The following is a 17,677-nucleotide window of genomic DNA, read 5'->3' on the forward strand; positions in this document are numbered from 1 at the left end:
TGTTAACTAGCTATACTGCCACCCAGACAGGGTCACTGGAGAGTGGACAGACACTTGAATGCCTGTGAGTCAGTAGCAAAGTTTAAGCAGTCAGTCAGTTTAAGTCAGTTTTACTGATTTACGTTTTTTGCTTTCCAGGCTCTATACTGATAGTTGACGTCTATATTAGTTAATTGAGGAAGATATTACACCACAGAACAGAAGAGTGGACTTAAGCTGTTGCAGCAGTGGTGGTAGCTGACATGATCCCACCACATCCTAAGGGCAAAGGTCATGGGGTCAGACGGAGGTTCAGGTTAAGCGAGCAGGTTAAACATCTTAAACACCTTGCCAGGGATTATAGGGGATGATGGAAGCTTGGGGAAGTCTTTAGTGAGTGACAAAATCACTGTCTGCGTTGGGTAATGTTCCACTTCACAGCTCACTGAACTGACCAACCTCAGGACACACACACACATGCATTTACTGTTCCACAACAGAGCGCTGAGATACACACATCACCGTCCCATCCCACTCCATTACATGAGAGAGGCTGAGGAAGGAGAGCATGTCTAATTGAGGCATTAATGGTGGTCAGACAAACATGGCCACAACAACAACAACACAAACAGGAAAAAGACAATCAGGTGCCGTGACCTTTTCATTGACGTAATTGTTACAATGTCTAAACAATGCTAATTAATTTTAACACCATGGACTGCCCAGGTAGAAACAAATCTAAACATTGAGTACATTCCACAAGTAGCTGGTTAAGCATTCACCTGCTCTGAAAAAGAAACGGTTAATTCACCAACTTTATAATAATAATAATAATATAATATGCCATTTAGCAGACGCTTTTATCCAAAGCGACTTAGTCATGCGTGCATACATTTTTTTGTGTACGTGTGGTCCCAGGGATCGAACCCACTACCTTGGCGTTACAAGCGCCGTGCTCTACCAGCTGAGCTACAGAGGACCACAACATAAAAAGCCAATGGCCATACAAAAATAATAATAATATGCCATTTAGCAGACGCTTTTATCCAAAGTGACTTACAGTCGTGTGCATACATTTTTACGTATGGGTGGTCCCGGGGATCGAACCCACTACCCTGGTGTTACAAGCGCCATGCTCTGCCAATTGAGCTACAGAGGACCACATACAAAAAATTTATTATTTTTCTACAGTTCGAGTGGCACATGTACAGTATTTTTACCCTAAATATAGCGCACATTTTTGATGTAATCATTGTGTAGACCCTTGACAGGTATGACATCAGTGGTATTTTATATGATCTGCTGGACATAATGTGGGTGCTCTGTACTGTACCTATACCAGTTGGGCTGCAGTCTGCTGGGCTGAGTGGGTGGTCTAGGGACAGACAGGAGCCTGTCCGGGGGGCGATGGCTTCCAGTTCATCAAACACATGGGACTGGCTAGAGCTGATCTGAGAACAGCGGGACCGGGATGACACTGTGTCACTGCCATCTGAAACAGCACAAGCAGGTTGGGTGTATCACATAGAGCTTTACTACTGTACTGTGTTACATGATGCAATAGATATTGAGGACTGGGTTAGAAAATGAGAATCCGTTCCGAGCAGAACCCCTATTTATTTAGTTCCGTTACAGATTTCCGACCAGCATAATAAAGTTCTGAACCGGTTCGAACCCCCCAAAAAAGTAACGGTTCATATAGTTCCTTTTCGTTAATTTTTTACCCTGTGAAATGAACATTGTTTTTACATTTAGCCCAATAATTTACTCCACCAATAAGCGAGGATAGAGCCGCTTGCTGTGGAACGTGTAAGCTAGTTGTTTACATGTTTGAGGACAGATAAGTGCAGGCGCGAGATGTGACTGAAATGTCACGGGTGGGGAGAGAGCGAGAGAGAGAGGGGTGGACGTGGAAGGGGCTTGGCTTGAAGTGCTGAGCATCATGACATGATGTGAATTGGAATATGTTAAGGCTATTACTAGCATCATAGCTTCACTGAATTACATAATTACAGTATATACTGGGCATTAGCGGGAAAAAATGAACACAAAATAACATTATTAACTGGTTCTCAAGATTTAAAAGTAATGGTTCTGTTCCGCAACACTAGACATCACTTTCTTTCCCGGTTCTGTTTCTGTTCCTCAAAACAATTAATCGGTTTTCGCTGCTCTTTAAACCGGTTCCAACACATGGTTGTAACTCAATTAGTGCCTGACTGCCTGTCCCCTCTAGGCTTAACAGAGACGGCTCTATATCATACCCATGCACACACAACAAACACACACTTCACCCAGACACCCAACAAAACTCACACTCCTCCTTGCCCTGAGCCGGTGTCAACAACCCTCCACCACCACCACCACCAAACCAGGACCTCCATGGGAGAGGATGCCCCCCAGGTGGAGTCTGTGTTAGCCTACACAGAGCCAGTCAGACCCTCGGGCTATGGGAGATGGTACTATACACACAGGAGCAACGCTCTCCCTCTAAGCCCTCATTACCACATACATCACTCACAGGACAGGCCAAACTGTCCGCCTTAATCATTCATTACTTGACTCTTCTCAAAACAGTGAAAACACACCTGTTTTTCTTAGCCTTTTTTGTAACAGTAACTGAAAATGGTGTGCTGAGGGTTTCTGTCATGATGACAGCCTTAGAGAATGAGCTTCTTCTCTCATATGGAAATGTGAAACAGATAGCAGACAAACGTATAATATATACACAAGCAAATAAAGAACACACACTCAGCTCCTTTACGTCTGACTACACACACACGCACACGCACACAGACACACACAGACCATTGTGCACTCCAGTGCCTCGGCGATCTACTCAGAGAGACAATGGAGGGACTTGACTTGACACTTTAAAGCATATTGCTGCTGTCAAGTCAGCCGTCATTCTGAGGAGTGCTACAAAGTTGGGGCGGTGGTGTTGGAGGAAGGGGAGGTGGATAGGGGGGCGTAGAGGCAAGGCCAGGCAGGGTAGGAAGGAGTCAGCCCAGACAAGGCTCCTCTGTCTCCCCTTGTATCCCCGTCCCCCCACTCTGGCCACACCGTGGGGCTGAAAGGCTGGGTGGTGCCCTGGGTCTGGGTGGTGGAGAGGCCGGGCCAGGGCACCACAATAGGCCAGCGTCCCGCTCCAACCCCGCTCCATTGTCAAGGACAGTTACACTCTGGAGATGATGCTCAATGAGGGGTCGCCTTGGGGTCGCCCTCCGATTGTTGGGCCCTGGCGTGGGGATGTGAAAGAGAGCTCAGGGGAGCACACAAAGAGAGGACCCCATCTGAAAGGGGCTGCAGAGGGGTGAGGGGTTCCCGTACACCCATACACCCACACTCTGCAGACACACTGCACACACACACACACATTTTTGGCATTGACATCCCCAACTATGGGAATGAAATTCAGCAAATTCAGCAACATTTCTATTTTGTTCTCACATACATTATACCGTATATATTTTTTTAATGGAAAAAATTACAAACTTCATCTTATATATGAATTGTTTTCACAAAAACCTGGGTCTGTCTACATCTGCGTGAAATAAATGTAACCAGTGACTTGCTCCACGTCTCCCCCATAGAGAACAGCGTGCCACCATATAGAACAGTAGATGTCTCTGATAGAGAAATGTTCACATGGTATATATAAAAGCAAAAATTGATCATATATCTTTTATATTCTGTATAAAATGTAGATCATGCAGTCTATTGTACTAGGTACCGATTTATAGATTTTCTGATGTTTTCTTTCTTGATCATGTGACATATGCAATTATCCTTGTAATAGAAGCCAGGTGTGTGTGCAGACTATTTACGCTGAGGAAGGCTTTGTTTTCACCTTTCATTTATGCACTTTCTTGGACTATGATTTTTTGGCACCATGATGTTCTAATACACATCTTTATGTTGCATTCAAGCCTCAGTTTTGGATGTATTCCTTTTTTCAACAGTGTGCTTGTCGAAATCTCTTTCAGTATTCTTATTTTGACTCCTACGCACCTGGAAGCGATACTAATCAGTAGTAAGGACCTTAGAAGAGCGCAGGCGGCCTCTCATCATTTCTGATAGAGAAAGAAAATCCCTACACAATTTCCCAATAGTTTTCTCTCTTGTCAAAGTCTTTCATAAAGTCCCCCATAAGTGTCAGATGTCAGTGGCCCGTCCTTTATCCCGATTCTAAACGGTAAATTAGCGGCAGCGGAAAGCCGCTATATTCTATTGTGGACCGTAGCTCTAACTGTTTCCCCCGTCAGCGTGCGGTGGTCAGTGTGGATTTATGACCATCGGCTACACGTCTCCCTTTCAGCGGCGGGAGAATGGAGAGAGCGCGGGGAAGCCGCGGCTGAGTGGGGACGGCACACGAGGCAGGGAACCCCCCACCCCCTCCTATTGTGAAGGGGCCTCGCACGCCTTTGAACTGGGAATCAAACGGTACCAGCTCTTCATCAAAAGACTTCTCTTTCTATTGCTGGTTTAAAGGAAAAAGAAAAGCTTTCTGCGTTATTTATTATGAGGGAAACAAAACAGGGCTGACAGCAGACCCACACAATGCAGAGCGGCGTTGGGTACAGGAGCATCTGATCTGAGGAGGGCCTCTCTATAGAGCCAGGCTTTGATTTCCTCTGTTGTCTGCTGGCTGCCGTCTCTTTGTACCAGGGAAGATGTCCAGCCATGTTGTGGACAATCAGCCCCGTGGCGCTAGGTAAGGGGCACCAGTGTAGGCTGCTGCTGGGCGGGGAGGGAGGCTGGGAGGAGGCTGTGAACAGCCCATATGGGACAGGCAGGGACCATTCCTCACCTCTGACAGGAGAGATTGGGGGAAGGACGGACCAGCGGTGTGACGTCCAGTCCTGTCTCTCCGCCCCCACAGGAGATGAAGTCAAACCTGACCCTAACCCTGACCCTGGCCGGGGAGTTATCCTGCACTGTGGGCTGAGGCAGGACTGCCAGGTGTCTGAGGGGAAAGCTAGGGTAGTAGGGTCTGGGTTGGGGTCCAGGGACTGGGTCTGGGTCTGGGTAAGGAGGGAGGACATGGGCTGGCTGGGGCTCCGTGGTGGTCCAGTCAGGTGGGCAGTGTTGGGCCTGGTGAGGGACTGGATGGTGGAGAAGGTGGTGAGGGGCTGGGTTTGGGGGCTGGTGTGTTGGGAGGTCCTGTGGGGTGCAGGAGGCCAAAGCAGACAGGGACATGGAAGAGGAGCAGAGCTGGGAGAGAGGAGATCCACCCTCTGAGTCCAGGTCACTCAGATTCGCTGTAAAACAAAAAAAGGATATATGGAATAATTCTACTTCCATTTGACATGATAGAAAAGCAAGCCTTGGTTAAAATTAAACATTCAAGTGTGTGTACAAAATCACAGAAAATGTAAGGATTTTGACCACCTATAACAGTTACAGTAATTATGAATGTATTTATTTAGGAAAAAACAAATTATCCCATGGGGCATGCAACAGCTTTGAATGCATTTCACTACAATTGTCTCAGTGTAGGTACAGTACCACATAGAGCACTGCTCTGGCCACTACCCAGGTCTGTGCTGCGGCTGAACTGGCTGGATGGCGGGCGGCTGAAGTCTGAGAGAGAACCCTCACAGACACTAGGGACTGGAGACCCTGAGGGGTCTATGTCCTCAGGACCAGAATTGGGCTCCTGGTCTGGCCTTGGAGGGCAGAAGGCCCCTGAGGAAGCCGAAGGGCCTTCACCCATCTCTTTAACGCCATCCTCTGTTTCCTTCTCCCCTTTCTGAGTATGGACGTGAGGTAGGGCTGAGGCTGGAGCAGGGTTGGGTCCAGTCCCCTGCTGCCCAGAGTCAGTGACAGTGGGGGATGTTGGACTTGGGCAGACTGGGAGCTCAGGGGAGGATCTGCTGGGAGAGGGGGAGACTGGCACTGGAACACAGGGAACAACAACAGCTAAGCGCCTCCCTCTGGTGGTGCTGCAGTGCTGCAGGCTCCTGATCCTGGAGTCTGCAATAGACAGGGATAACATTATTTAATTCAAGCAGACGTGATCATACTTTATCACATTAAAATATACTGTAGGTTTTATAGAGTAAAAAAGAATGTATTTTCCAATCCTGTATTCAATTCAATTCAAATTTTGATTAGTCTAATTTATGATTATAAACATGTTACTGTCTTGTCAGAGACTGTCTCAACCTAGGCAAGGGGTATGCAGGGGATACAAGTTTTTAACTATTGGCATTGGGCATTGTTCAGTACTGACAAAGAATGGTAGTGAATAGTTAACATGTGGGGTCCTCAGAGAGGCTCATCTATAAATGGTATTCACCATCTTTTACAGCTCAGAGGCGTCTCTGCCAAAACCTGCCGGTGACATTTCCTTTCCCACTTTAGTGAGGCCCGGAGCAAACAGTGTTTTCCCTGCTGTGTGGGTCAGTGCTCTAACAAAGGCTGAAGAAACCCCACCCCGTTGGACCAGCTGCCCAATTCCCATCTTAATATTATATATTCAGAATGCTACCCAGTACTGGAGGCAGGGCTATTTATACAATATAAAAGGCAAAAAAACTTGATTCATCATGATGTGTCATTCATTTGACGCTATTCCACCCACATATCAGTTAACTGATCCAAATGCCGCATCTTGGTAGCTTGTCCTCCTGTCCTGAGAGCAGCATTAGAATATCCTGATTAAGATGCCTGTATCTCCTAGAAGACATCTGTGATACCTCTACTCTGTCACATTTCTCTTCTCCTGCACTTGAATCTGAACTTCACACTACCTGGGAACTCTCTCCTCTCTGCTCAGCCACTCTCGCTCTTCTCCACACTCCTCCTTTCATCCCCCTCTCAGATCCCTTCCACAAACATCAGCTCCAGCCGACACCGCCCCGCTTCCTTCTTCCCTCGCTCTATTCTTCCTCTCTGCCTCTGCACACTCCTCTTTTCTCTGCGGGGCCGGAGGGGTGTGAGACAATGCGCTCTTGTTTCCTGGGGGTCTGTGTGACAGAGAGGAGTCAGCGGTAGCAGGGGGATAAAGGGCTGCACTGGAGGAGAGCACATTTCTGCACTATTCTCCTCTCACAATGCCCTGCCCTTCCCATCTGTTACACACACATGAAGTGTGTGTGTGTGTGTGTGTGTGTCTGCCTGTATATGAATGACATGTGTCAGGGGCACACAGCTACACACACCCCCTCCCCTAATACCGCACAGCACGTTTCCCTCAGGGACCAGGGTCAGGGACGATTGTGTTGAAGCCGACCACCATATGGTAGAATAATTGGTTTTTAGAACCCGGTTCCAGAGCACAGAAATGCCCCAATCCCCCTGGTTCCCCCTCGGCTCAAAGCCGTGCGCTGCAGTGTGGCTATGGCCCTGGCGAGAGGGGAGGACAAATGCCTTCACATCAGAGGCAGGGCCCTGAAAGGAGCGGCAGGTATGCTGGCACAGCCTTTCATTGGCTAACACCCTAGCAGAGGACCACCAGGAGGGCGGCGCTATAGACACTTCCTCCCCAGAGCAGAAAGCGAGGGATTAGGCCTTAACAAAGTGGGCCGAGGGAGGGATTAAGGACTAACGAAGGCCCAGGTGGTTACCTCCACCTCTCTAACACTGAGACCTACTGTAGTTCCCTAATGAGCTATGGTGTGGGGTCAAAAGCAACAATGCCCTATGATACCACAAGGTAATCTGTCTCTGAAGATATGATAAACAATAAATACTTTATTAATCACTGAGGGGGAATTCTGGGATTAATAAACTATTTCTTATCGTATCTTGTATGTTGTTGTTGTACAGTATATTGTAATGTCCAAGCAGCAGGAAGGCTTTTGCTGTGGCTCACCTGCACATGAATGAGTCTTTAGTGCGCTAAGGGCTTGTCTTTGTTGTGTCTGTTCCTGGCGAGGAGGCCGTGGCCTGGGGATACTGGATAGGAAACGTGGGTGTCTGAGGTCTGCAGGACAGGCCTTCATGTGAACCAGGAAACGAGGACACAGAGAAGGACGTCCATCACGGACAGTGTGGTCCTGAAAGAGACATGAAAAACATTGTGTGGGGCAGGGAGAGTGGGAAAGAAACATTGAACCTGTTTTTGATAAATAAAATAAATTCCCAGTTTCTAAATACTGTAAATAAAGCAACATAAAGTAATTCTCCACATGCAACATGAAGGATGAATTAAATGGGATCTCCAACGTGCAGAGATTTCAAATAATGCATCTCAGCTTCAGTGCCCCCTTGTGTCTGACAAACAGATCTCAAGCTACATACATTCTCAACACAGCAGGAAAAAACTTCAACCTCTCCGGCCTTTTTTTTTATTACACACACACACACACACACACACACACACACACACACACACACACACTTCTGTGAGGATGATAGAGATTCTTTGAGCACACAGGACATGGTCCTATTGCTATTTAAACAAGGGTCGTGCTGAGATAAAAGCGGGCGGGACGGTCAATATTAAACTTGTGGAGGGGTGGGGCTGCACACGCCACGCTACCCGCTGCACGCCAGCCAGGGGAAATTACTCAGCCCACAGACTCAGTGCCAGGGACTAATTCACTCCCTCTCTGGCCTTTAGAGAACAAACACCCAAATGTAATAAAATACCCACTGACACACACACACACACACACACACACACACACACACGGAGAGGACATGTATTTGTCTTGGATTTAGACTACATCTGAGACACCTAAACAAAGTTCACCTCGTCTTTCACTTTCGATAGTTCTATCCCTTAACCCTAAACACACACACACACACACACACACACACACACACAGCACACAGCATGCCAGACAGTGTGTGGAGATGAGCCCTCAGCGTTGAGCCCTCAGTACCCCTCAGACACAGAGAGAGAGAGAGAGGCTGACTGTCTGTGACTCACACAGGGAGGATCAGCCTTAAATCCCTCCACCATCTACACTGATTCCCTCTCCTCTGATCTGAGGGTTTACAGATTTGCATTCTTGTGAAGAAAAGAGGAATAAGTGAGTTAGAAGAACAAGAGGACAAAAGTCCAGGAGCACGCCCTCCTCCTCACTCCTCTTCCTCACTCCTTCCATCACCCCCCACATTATCTGTCACTAACGCCCACTGAAGAGCTTTGTGAGGCGAGAAGGGTGTTATCCAGCCCACAACCTGTCACAGGGCAGGTCTCAACATGCCCTTTACGGCAGGACCGTCCCATTACAACCCCACAAACACACACATGCCTCACCTTCTAAGTCCCGCTTGAACTACCTCTCCTAGTAAACATGGTTTTTTTTTGGGGGGGACAAGCTGTCGTTGTCCTGGTCTCTTTCATGGGTAACAGGTACACAGAACTGTCCAAACAAATTACCACTTTCACACACCTGTACAACTAGAATGGTTTTACGCAACCATGATGAGGTTCACTCAGTATTGGTATTTGAAGCAGCCTCACTCTCTGACACACCCTGACGGCCCACTCCATTCTGGCTGATCGTCTTAGAGCAACAGAGTATAGCCTATGACTACAACTAGAAGTTCTCTGGGCTCCTGCAGGGCCCCAGGAAACGGCCTGACCTCCTGGCGTCAGGCAGCCCACACGCCGGCCTCACACAGCACAGCCAACCCAAAGCCAGCCCTGGCTAATGTCATTACAGGCCTGTTTGTGGTCAACAGCTCCCTGATGGGGATGTACAAGCACTGGAAGATGAATGTAGGAAGTCTATTAGTCAGAGTCCCAGATGGCCTGCAGAGGAGAGGCCGGCGTGCGCTCTCGACCCCCTCCAAACACACACATGCTAACACACATGCACACACACACACAGGGTCACACACACACACACACTTAATTGCACTGCCTCTGAGTGAACCCACTGACAGGGAGACGACTCGAGGCGAAACAGAAGTGTGTTTCTGTCCTGTGTGTGTCTGTCTAGAGGAGGAACAGAGAATTCCTCACAAAGATCCTGGCTTATAAGAAAGCCAGGCTTAGGCTCTAACAAGGTTAAACCCATGAAAAAGAGTGACTTTTTAAATCATGGAGATTTGTGTTTCTGTGGGTGTAATTAGCTTAGCTCTGGCAGAGGAGCAGTTTGGGGTTGGGGGAGGTTTGTGGGGGTAGAGGGGAGATGACAGTGGAGCGCATTGTGGAGTCCAGCGGATTCAGGGGAGTAAATCTGATTATCAGCTCGTGTCAGAAGCCAGGCTCAGATGCAGCTTAGCATTCAGAGCAACTGTCTACTTTCACTGAGAGACAATGACCCTGCTTTGCTTTTCAGGCCCCTTCACTAGTCCCAGTGGCCCCGCCAACTCGTCCACCTAACCCCACATCCACCATCCATGCCCAACACAACATGCCCACTACCCCAACACAACATGCCCACTACCCCAACACAACATGCCCACTACCCCCAACACAACATGCCCACTACCCCAACACAACATGCCCACTACCCCAACACAACATGCCCTCTACCCCAACACAACATGCCCACTACCCCACTACCCCAACACAACATGCCCACTACCCCAACACAACATGCCCACTACCCCACTACCCCAACACAACATGCCCACTACCCCAACACAACATGCCGACTACCCCAACACAACATGCCCACTACCCCAACACAACATGCCCACTAACTACCCCAACACAACATGCCCACTACCCCAACACAACATGCCCACTACCCCAACACAACATGCCCACTACCCCAACACAACATGCCCACTACCCCAACACTACATGCCCACTACCCCAACACTACATGCCCACTACCCCACTACCCCAACACAACATGCCCACTATCCCAACACAACATGCCCACTACGCCACTACCCCAACACAACATGCCCACTACCCCAACACAACATGCCCACTACCCCAACACAACATGCCCACTACCCCAACACAACATGCCCACTACCCCAACACAACATGCCCACTACCCCAACACAACATGGCCACTACCCCAACACAACATGCCCATTACCCCAACACAACATGCCCACTACACCAACACAACATGCCCACTACCCCAACACAACATGCCCACTACCCCAACACAACATGCCCACTACCCCAACACAACATGCCCACTACCCCAACACAACATGCCCACTACCCCAACACAACAACACAACAGTACAAAGCAGGCATGGGGGGGTACGACAGTGTTTAATAGATTAGAAGAATAAAACAATAAAGAACAATGGCCATGCCAGCTTTGGCATTACGTCTTGGCATAATGATCAGTGTTAGTCCAACGGTGTGGTTACTGGTTACACTGATTCAGCAGCACCAGGCCCTGGTATGCAGACAGGGCAATACTACTGGAACCACTGGCAGAGCCTGAGACAACAGAACAGTATACTGGAATACTGGATACTAGAACTGTTAAACTGACAGCTAACTCCTTCTGTAAACTCCCATGTGTATAAATAACCTCTCCTAGAACCACTGCTCTTGTTTGAGCACCTGTTGTTGGTTTGTGTCCCTGTGCATTCTGCAGCCTACTGTCTCGGTGCTCCCCGTGTCCTGGGTGACAGTAGTGGGAGCTCGGAAGCATCGGCGGAGTGGCAGACCACTGGTTCAACAGCCTCTCATCTGCTTGGCCTGTCCAATGGGCCTGTTTGGATTGGGACGGCCCATAAAGTTCAGCGTGGAGTTGAATTGTCACCGTCAGACAGGAGCTGTTTACCGTTACTCGTTACACCCTGATGATTTATCAGGCATTTCCAGTGCATAGAGAGAATGAGAGCAGTGTGATACCGGGCTGATAAACTTGGTGAATACAGAAGTGCTGAAGGCAGTTGAAGATGTAAATGAGGCTGTAAGGACCAGCGAACGTCTTTGTCCCCATTTTCACTTGTTTGTTTAACCAGAGGCCAAGACAGGAAGCCAGCCCACACAACTCTGCTGTCCCCATGACAACCCCACTGTTAATTGTGGCACAACTACTCACATAGCTCTTTAGAGAGAAGGGGAGAGGTGGGGACAAGCATGTGTGTGTGTGTGTGCGTGCGTGTGTGTGTGCATGTGTGTGTATGTGTGTGTGTTTGTTTGCGGGTGTGTTTTATGCATGCCTGTGTGTATGTGTGAATTTTTTTGCTGTCTTTTGTGTGTAATGTAACAGTGTTTGTTTACTTTATACATATTGTTGGTGTAATACTCTACATAGCTGTACATCTGCTGTGCATAGTTGGAGTTGTATTATGGCACTCACTGTGTAGTGGTAGAGTCCTCGGTCCCACAAGATGGCCTTACTGACAAAGGACAGATAACAAGGTGGCTGGGAAACAGACAGGACAACAGACATCAGTGAACACAACACACAAACACACACAACAAGGCATACCTAATCATTTCAGGCCATTCTTAAACCTGACAAAAAGGAACATTCAACATTGTAAAGGTGTCTGGGAAACAGAGAGAATAGACATCAATGAACACAAACAGACACAGCATCCATGGCATGTCGAATCATTTCTAAATTGGCACCAGTAAACTGTAAAGAGTGCAGAGAAAGTACAGAAACACTATTATAGACAAATGTATCAACTTTAGATGAACTAATGCTGATGGAGTATTGAGATGAACTGCTTTCAAAGGAAGACTATCTCTACCACTCAGTGGGGCCTGGCCAATAACAATGACTAGAGCAAACAAAACCAATGCAAAGACACAGAGACAGAGACAGAGACAGAGACAGAGACAGAGACAGAGACAGAGAGAGAGAGAGAGAGAGAGAGACAGAGAGAGAGAGAGAGAGAGAGAGAGAGAGAGAGAGAGAGAGAGAGAGAGAGAGAGAGAGAGAGAGAGAGAGAGAGAGAGAGAGAGAGAGAGAGAGAGAGAGAGAGAGAGAGAGAGAGAGAGAGAGAGAGAGAGAGAGAGAGAGAGAGAGAGAGAGAGAGAGAGAGAGAGAGAGAGAGAGAGAGAGAGAGAGAGAGAGAGAGAGAGAGAGAGAGATAGATAGAGAGAGAGAGAGATAGAGAGAGAGATAGAGAGATAGATAGATAGATAGAGAGAGAGATAGAGAGATAGATAGATAGATAGATCAATTGCCCCCGTTCTATAATCAGACTGCTTTTGGTTATCACACTTTTTGGTCCATGTGTGACTTAACACCCCTTCCGTTACCAGCTCGGCTCTATGGGATGGACAGCACAGTGTCTGTGTGTGTCCATCAGTCTGACCCATGGTGCATGGGGCACTATGTTAAGCTCATCAATCACCAAGGGACGTGCACACATCCCCATCGGAAACCCAGCCGCAGTCACCAGTGGAGCTCATCCATCTCTCTTTGCAGCGGGTGGCAGCTCCCAGAGCCCCTGAGTCAGCTCCAGGCCTGGGCCACTCCAGGGTGTGAGAGGAGAGATCCTCCCAGGGCTCACCCCTCATTCATGGGCCGTAACCCCGCACCGGAGTGGGTGACAGGGGGCAGAAGGGCCTCAGAAGGAGGAGTACAATGAAGCTTACCTTGTGAGAGGACTGCTGTGACCCCCAGTCCCCCTTTGAGAGCTGTGTGGTGGACCTTCCTGACCTGTGCCAGCTTGTGCCAGTCTGCTCTCAAGATGGGAATTAAATGCTAAATTAACCAATCCATGCTTTGATGCAGCAAGTGGCTACAGGGCAGTATCGGGTCTGCCCATCTCCAAGACCTGGAGTTACAGGGCAGCATCGGGTCTACCCATCTCCAAGACCTGGAGTTACAGGGTAGCATCGGGTCTACCCATCTCCAAGACCTGGAGTTACAGGGTAGCATCGGGTCTACCCATCTCCAAGACCTGGAGTGACAAGTTGGGCCTCTCCTGCTCTGTGCAACTATAGACATCAGATGATTACAGACATTATGTCGGATAATATAAAGTCCACTTATTTAAAAAAAAAACACCACAATATGTTCAGCCTTAATGGCAGCCCATCTGAATAATTGCCAGGAGATGGACAACGACCAATTTCCCCATAAATTGTGAGTGCCTTAGTTAGGACACATTGACCTTGTTGTCAGTCATTACACATTGAATGTGAAATCAAGTATATTTAGACGCCAGAGGGTGGTGTGGCTGGGGGTAGCTGGGGATGAGGGAATTATGAGTTGATGTTAATTACAAATCTCACTGGGAATAGAGGGGATGTATAGTGTTTTTCCTAGCCTCATTTTGCACAGCCACCAAATATGTCCTATTTCACCAGACTGCTAGACCAGTGCTGTGATGAATAAGGACCAGAGCTCATTCCCAGTCATGGCCTGTGCTGCTGGGAGAGGCCCTGAGCCCTGAGCCTGTTACTAAACATGAGAGTTGAGCCAGAGGGCAAGAGGGCACACAGACGGTAATTACATGTCATATTAATGGTGTAAGACTACACCCCAGTGAACATGGCAGGGAAGTGGGGTCATTCCAATCTGATCAATCTATCCTCTTCATAATTTACTTTTATATTATTTATTTATTTATTATATTTTTGAGCTTACGGCAACTGGTATTCCCAGGCGGTCTCCCGTCCCAGTACTAACCACCCTGAACAGGTGTGTTCAGGGTGGTATGGCCACAAGCTTATTTTTTTCCTCCACAAATTAGGTCCCTTGGCTCATCTCTGCAACTCCTCAATGGGCTCGGGAGAGGCGGTGCGTCCTGCGAAACATGACCCGCCTGGCCGCCTACTTCTTATCACACCGCTCGCTTGACCCGGATGTCAGCCGCACCAATGTGTCGGAGGAAACACTATTCGACTGATGACCAGAGTCAGCTTGCAGGCGCTTGGCCCTGTCACAAGGAGTCGCTACGATGAGCCAAGAAAAGCCCCACCGGTCAAACCTTCCCATACCCCGGACGGCGCTGGGCCAATTGTGCGCCGTCCTATGGGGCTCCCGGTCACGGCCGGTTGTGACACAGCCTTGGCTTGTACCCCAGGCTGTAGTGGCGACTCAGCACTGCGGTGCAGTGCTTTTGACCGCTGCGCCACCCAGCACCCCCTCCTAATTTACTTTTTGATGACCCGTCATCATTGACCCGTCATCACAATACACATTATCCCGGTGAGGGTTGCCTAAAGTGATTGGCGTTCCCCTTTTCCTTGTCCAATTCAGATAATGAGATTAGGTAGATTCCTGGCAGATGGAGTTTCCACTAGCTTGTGTCTCCCACCCTACCCCTCTTCTCCTTTTCACCGACCTCACGTACTTCCTGCAAGGGGGGCGCTGTTTACTGTTGCATGGCCGCAGTGTGGGCTGCCAGGCTCCTGTCCTCAGAGGGCAGGAAATGCAGAGCTGCTGGTCCAGGGGCAGTGACAGGGGAAATATGTTGGGAGCTTATCAATAACGAGTAGGTGGAAAAAGGAAGATCAAATTACCAATTAAGGGCTAATCGCCAAAGTGGTGGCTGGTCTCGCTCCCTCTACCCTCTCTGTCTCCTCTCCCACTCTCCCTTATCCTCTCTCAGATTTTCCTGGCCATCTGCCTGTGTTTCTCAGGGGACCCCTTTCTCCTCTCCTGAGTACTAGACGCAATGTTTTATTAATTCACTTTCACCTGATTACACCCTCTCTGTGAGCCAGCGTACATTAATAGGCATTTAATCAACGTTTAATCAAGGCTGCAGCACAGCGAACAGAGAACCAGGGATCAGAGCATCCTGATCAGAGCATCCTGTTGAGGTCAGCAATAAAGGGCCAATACAGGGACATATGATTGCATGAGGGAGCACGCACACACACACACACACACACACACACACACACACACACACACAACAAGCCTCATGACAACAGATACTACAGACAGAAACGCAAAATAATATTGTAAATACACGCCGCAGAAATTCAGCAATGTCGCACACTCCAACAAAGGACTCCCATAGCAACACAAAGAACAAGAACAACACACTAAGCGCACACCAGAGGAACCACAGGTGTCGGAAAACAATGAGAGCATTATCCGACACAAGATGGCACCGCGGACGAGGAGATCGGGTTCAGAAGACAATCATGCACACGGCAAACCTATTACGGCCACACAAAAGAGCGGGGTTAGCTCCCCAGCATGGACCGGACCAGGTTAAAATGTGAGACAAAACCAGAGAGCAGCCAGATCCAAAGAGAAAGCCCAGGGTCAGCTATAATGAGAGCTGAATGTGAGCATCCAACCGGTCTTGTTTAATGGGGTTCATCCCTGCAAGGTCTGTGTCCTGCCCCTGGTGTGTGTACACGTTTGGTTGTGGGTCAGGGGGCTGCAAGGGCTCCGTGACCCCGAAATGACCTCTGGGAGTCAGAGGGGACCCCCACTGGCAGGACAGAGCTCTCTTTATACTTTAATCTGGTAGCACAGAGGATCAATATGGCTACCATCGGCGCAGGAGTTAGCGTTCCAGCCATTTTCGGCCCCTCACCGGGTGACTGGCGCACGGACACAAAGCCAGCATCCCTCTGCCACCCCGGTCACAATGACCTCTGGGACGGTGGCACACCACCGGCTAACCTACTTAACATTCATTAGTGTCAAAGAGGTGAACAGATGCTCAGGTCTTACGGCTCTTCTCTCTCATGTTCTCACCATGGGGCTCATTGAACAGAGTTTGACGCGTTTTTCATTTGGGATATGGGAGAGGTCTGGCTTCAGTCCATTCTGCTGTGGATTAAGAGGAGGGCTGGGTGGCCGGACTCACCCTGTCCTGGTGGAGTGCTGAGCAGGAGCCATGTTGCCAGGTGATGGTGTTGACTGGACGTCTGGTCCTGGCAAGGAGCCTGGTAGGATGGTTATTCTGGTCCTGCTGTTCTCTGTCCAGTCTGTTCCCCCAGCAAGGCTCTGGCCCTCGTCCATTCTCAATGACCCACATGTCCCCTGACCTAATCTCTCCGACCTCTCTCTCTACTAAACTGTAGCCAATATTCACTCTCTGTCACCCCACTGAGTGAGAGGACAATCTGACATCTACAGGTCAATCCATATGGCTCACAAACTCCATACTAGAAAAAATGCTCTTTCTCCATGATATTGATATAGCTATCTCCCTCTTGCAGCGACTGAATCAGGTGGAGAGACATGAAGAGGAAGAGAATGAAATTCCTTCCTGTGGGGGACTGATACTGTGTTTCTGTATGTGGATTATTGCTGTTAATAATTACCACCTTGTTAAACCAGTCTAAGTCACTGGTGCATGCTATTTCCTGGGTAAACATAGATGAATACACTATAATAGTAACAAACACAGAGTTCCTTTTCATCATAACTTTGAGGCACATTTACACACAAAAACACATTTCATGTTCCCTTATATGTCCCTCACATTTGGATCAGACGGGCCCCGTGATCCTCCAAAGCCATGAATGAAGATCGTCCCCAACCAAACCACACACACAGAGGTCAGACCAGAAAACACAAACAGCTGGACAGAGGGCTTTTCAGCCCAACTACAGAGAATAGACATGGATCACGTTCTGGGCTGCTATAACGCTAGAGCATCAATCTCCTAGCCATAATTACATTACAGGGGATATAGAGACCAAGCTCTGTGGAAACAATGGACTCTATCAATTCCCCAAATCAGACCTCATTAGTGTGAATGTGTCCATGTGTGTGTGCCTGTGTGTCTTCTTAACAGAAACCTATCTGTAACGCCAATCAAAGCTTATTATCTAGAGTGTGTCTGTCTTCAGTTGGATGTTTTTTAACTTAGAATTTGTTTTGAGGGGACATTTTGTAAAAAACACTAGTGACATATTAACAAACCC

At 48.4% G+C, this 17,677-nt stretch overlaps 1 protein-coding gene across 2 annotated transcripts; it reads right to left on the reverse strand.

The window, feature by feature from the left end:
* Positions 1-1,152: 1,152 nt before the first annotated feature.
* LOC121547912 (vegetative cell wall protein gp1-like) lies at positions 1,153-16,983 on the reverse strand. Of its 2 annotated transcripts, XM_045207362.1 has the most exons (6): positions 16,612-16,983; positions 12,174-12,239; positions 7,799-7,982; positions 5,488-5,955; positions 4,790-5,240; positions 1,153-1,471 (listed from the first exon to the last, which is right to left on the reverse strand). In XM_045207362.1, exons 1-6 carry the CDS (start codon positions 16,780-16,782, stop codon positions 1,462-1,464), a joined length of 1,350 nt encoding a protein of 449 aa, XP_045063297.1. In that variant the 5' UTR covers positions 16,783-16,983; the 3' UTR covers positions 1,153-1,461. The 2 variants fall into 2 exon arrangements, with proteins under 2 accessions (XP_045063297.1, XP_045063298.1); XM_045207363.1 differs by lacking the exon at positions 12,174-12,239.
* Positions 16,984-17,677: the final 694 nt, after the last annotated feature.

This window comes from Coregonus clupeaformis, chromosome 24 (assembly GCF_020615455.1).
Source record: "Coregonus clupeaformis isolate EN_2021a chromosome 24, ASM2061545v1, whole genome shotgun sequence".
Taxonomy (NCBI): domain Eukaryota; kingdom Metazoa; phylum Chordata; class Actinopteri; order Salmoniformes; family Salmonidae; genus Coregonus; species Coregonus clupeaformis.

Coding starts and splice junctions, on each gene's coding strand:
- LOC121547912 (XM_045207362.1), bottom strand. CDS start 16,782: ATGTGGGTCATTGAGAATGGACGAGGGCCAGAGCCTTGCTGGGGGAAC. Junction 7,983..12,173: donor GAGGACTCTACCACTACACA/GTGAGTGCCATA, acceptor TGTCTCTTTCAG/GACCACACTGTCCGTGATGG. Junction 5,956..7,798: donor AAAGACTCATTCATGTGCAG/GTGAGCCACAGC, acceptor TGTCTATTGCAG/ACTCCAGGATCAGGAGCCTG.